The 2,533-nt window shown below is 39.6% G+C and overlaps 1 protein-coding gene across 1 annotated transcript; it reads right to left on the reverse strand.

The window, feature by feature from the left end:
- Window positions 1-1,716: 1,716 nt before the first annotated feature.
- LOC139731549 (snaclec 5-like) lies at window positions 1,717-2,244 on the reverse strand. The gene has a single exon (XM_071642435.1). The coding sequence runs from the start codon at window positions 2,242-2,244 to the stop codon at window positions 1,717-1,719; it is 528 nt and encodes a 175-aa protein (XP_071498536.1).
- Between the last annotated feature and the right edge of the window lie 289 nt (window positions 2,245-2,533).

The raw sequence follows: 2,533 nt of genomic DNA on the forward strand, positions 1-2,533 counted from the left end.
AATAAGACATGAAATGTTATTGAATGTCTTGCGGCTGTTTATCCTTTATTGGCTCTTCAAATAAGCAAAGACAACGAGAATTACTGGGAGTCGAAGCATAATTGACGCTGCAATTATAGTAGACAACAAGTCAAACGTAACAGCATACTGAGTATGAAAGCAAGAACTAGACGTAGTGTATAAAGTTTTTAAAGTATCATATCTCGATGGCATTCAACGTCATGATCAATATGGCAGCTGCTATCTAGTCTTTCAGTAAAGCATTGTAACGTCATAACGTAAGTACCCATTGCCATGAGTGGACGTTTATGGAGAGATTGGGTGTATACCGCAACACGTGTGACTTCTTGTTTTCTGCAGTCAACGTTATTTGTGTTTATCATGTAGTTTATTAAAAGTCAATTACTCTGATACGTGTGGCAGGAAATGTGCTCTGTAGGCAAACACAGTGAAAGGAGAAAGAACAGCAAACGAGACTCAAAATTGTAAACTGTTGAAAATCAACATCTCCTCCTAAGTGGTTTTGTGAACTGTCCGGTATGGGGGGGGGGGGGGTGGGTATAAGGCAGAACAAGCCAGGTAAACAGCAGCTGTGAGAAGACGTGATGACGGGATTGGTATCCTGTAGTTAGACAATGGGATAAAAAGAGAAATAGATTTACATTTACACAATATCATTATTTTCTTTGTTCTTATGATTTTTTTTTCATAAAAAAGCATGTCTATTATAGTCCTGAAATAGGTGCAAGGCAACAACGACAAAAAGAGAATTGGTCAGAAAATTTGCACAATATAAAATGCGTGAAGTAGTCATTCCCTTTGCTTTTGATAAGTCGAGGGAATTTCATGAACTTTTTGTCCTGATATTGTTCTCAATGTGGAATACAAAATAAACCTATGGCGTACGCATTTATTAATATTCAAGAAAATAGTCATATACCAATTATTGTACTATGAGTATGAACAGAAGGATAGCGAAAATAGCTCCATATAACTGATGCTTTCGAGCTGGCTTTATATTTACATCTCGCAAACTGCTCGAGTCTCGTGCCTAATGCAAATGCAAAAACACTTTATCACCCTTAATCCAAAGTATTGTTTGAAGATGAAGTATAACTATGCCCTTACATACTTCAACTACGATTACTGCAGAGATTAGTGAGCAATTGGTTGTCAATTATTGGTTAGAAATTTACTGAGGAACGCGAATTAATGTTACCGATGTCACCATACGAAGAATAATGCAGCAAAATCGTCCTACATTGTCATACAAAATGAGAACATATCCGGTAGAGGAAATATTCATGACACCTACCAAACAGAACTCAATAACAATAAGGCACACTTGTACTGTTTCCATTATTTTCCTTTTGCCCTATTGCCCTTTCAACTCAATTCATTTCAATTCAATTCAAATATGCTTCAATTTCCATCCAACAAAAAGGTAATACAAATACAAACTATACATTAATAAATCATACGTTCATTGTTTACAATTTGTAAGCAATGCAGATTATAACCACAGCATTAGAATGACAATCATCTCATGCAATCGATAATTACATCCATTTGAAATGGCCGAGATGCTATTGATAAAACGTTAATTTTCAATCAATTAGAATCATTAAGATGTCAACTGAATGTGGTTAGCACATCGCAACAGAAGCTTCTTTTTTTCTCATTCTATCTATCGTTATTGTGTGAACTCACCAACGTCTAATGGTTTGTTCGGATGATACGGCAAATGAACGGCTTCTTCTTCCCGCAGTCGTCGGCGATCCACTTGCCGTCAGGTCTCATGGCGGCACAGTCCTTCGAACCGCTGTTACCCCCATTTCCATTGGCCCAGTTGTAGTATCGGTATGATCTTGCTAAACTGCTCACCGATTGCCAGGTTCCCTCTTTGCTGCTGTCTTTGTAGCCGATCCAGAAGGAGTCAACGGCGCTCTTGATGCAGGCGTTCTTGTATGCTTGCAACCCGGCGTTGTTCTCGTCCGCAACGCGTGTAGGAAGGAGATGCCCGTCTCCCCTGTTGCATATTCCCCTCAGATTTTTGCAGTAATCGGCTGCCTGAGAAAAGGTCATCTCGCGAGCAACATACCTGTAGCACATGTTGCCCCAGCGGCCGAAGCCGGAGGGGCATCTTCCACTGTTCCCCCCGCACTCCACTCGCTTTGGCAAACACGTTGCAAGCGCGCCGTTGGCCAAACACGCCACCGCAACGAGGGCAAGGAGAACCTTCATAATGCTGAAGTGAAGTTGTTTTCTGTGCAAAAGTGAATAATAATGAAAATAAACATGAAGATGCGGAGGTGACAATAAACAAAGAAACATGAGACAACAAAAAAAGATGCTTATGTGTCTTAATCAGTTTATTCTCCTTTCTAAATCTGCAGTGCAGCTCAACAGTTATAGGCTACGGTATAATAAAACAGACGGAACAAAAAAGCAACAACTGAGACCATGAAAGTGAAATATGGACTGATAGCTGAAGTAAAGTCAAAGGGGATAACTAAAAAACAAGCATATCTAC

The sequence above is a fragment of the Diadema antillarum genome, unplaced genomic scaffold (genome assembly GCF_040938485.1).
Source record: "Diadema antillarum isolate AM-2024a unplaced genomic scaffold, OU_Dant_1.0 scf00000022, whole genome shotgun sequence".
In the NCBI taxonomy this organism is placed as follows: Eukaryota; Metazoa; Echinodermata; class Echinoidea; order Diadematoida; family Diadematidae; genus Diadema; species Diadema antillarum.

Coding starts and splice junctions, on each gene's coding strand:
- LOC139731549 (XM_071642435.1), bottom strand. CDS start 2,244: ATGAAGGTTCTCCTTGCCCTCGTTGCGGTGGCGTGTTTGGCCAACGGC.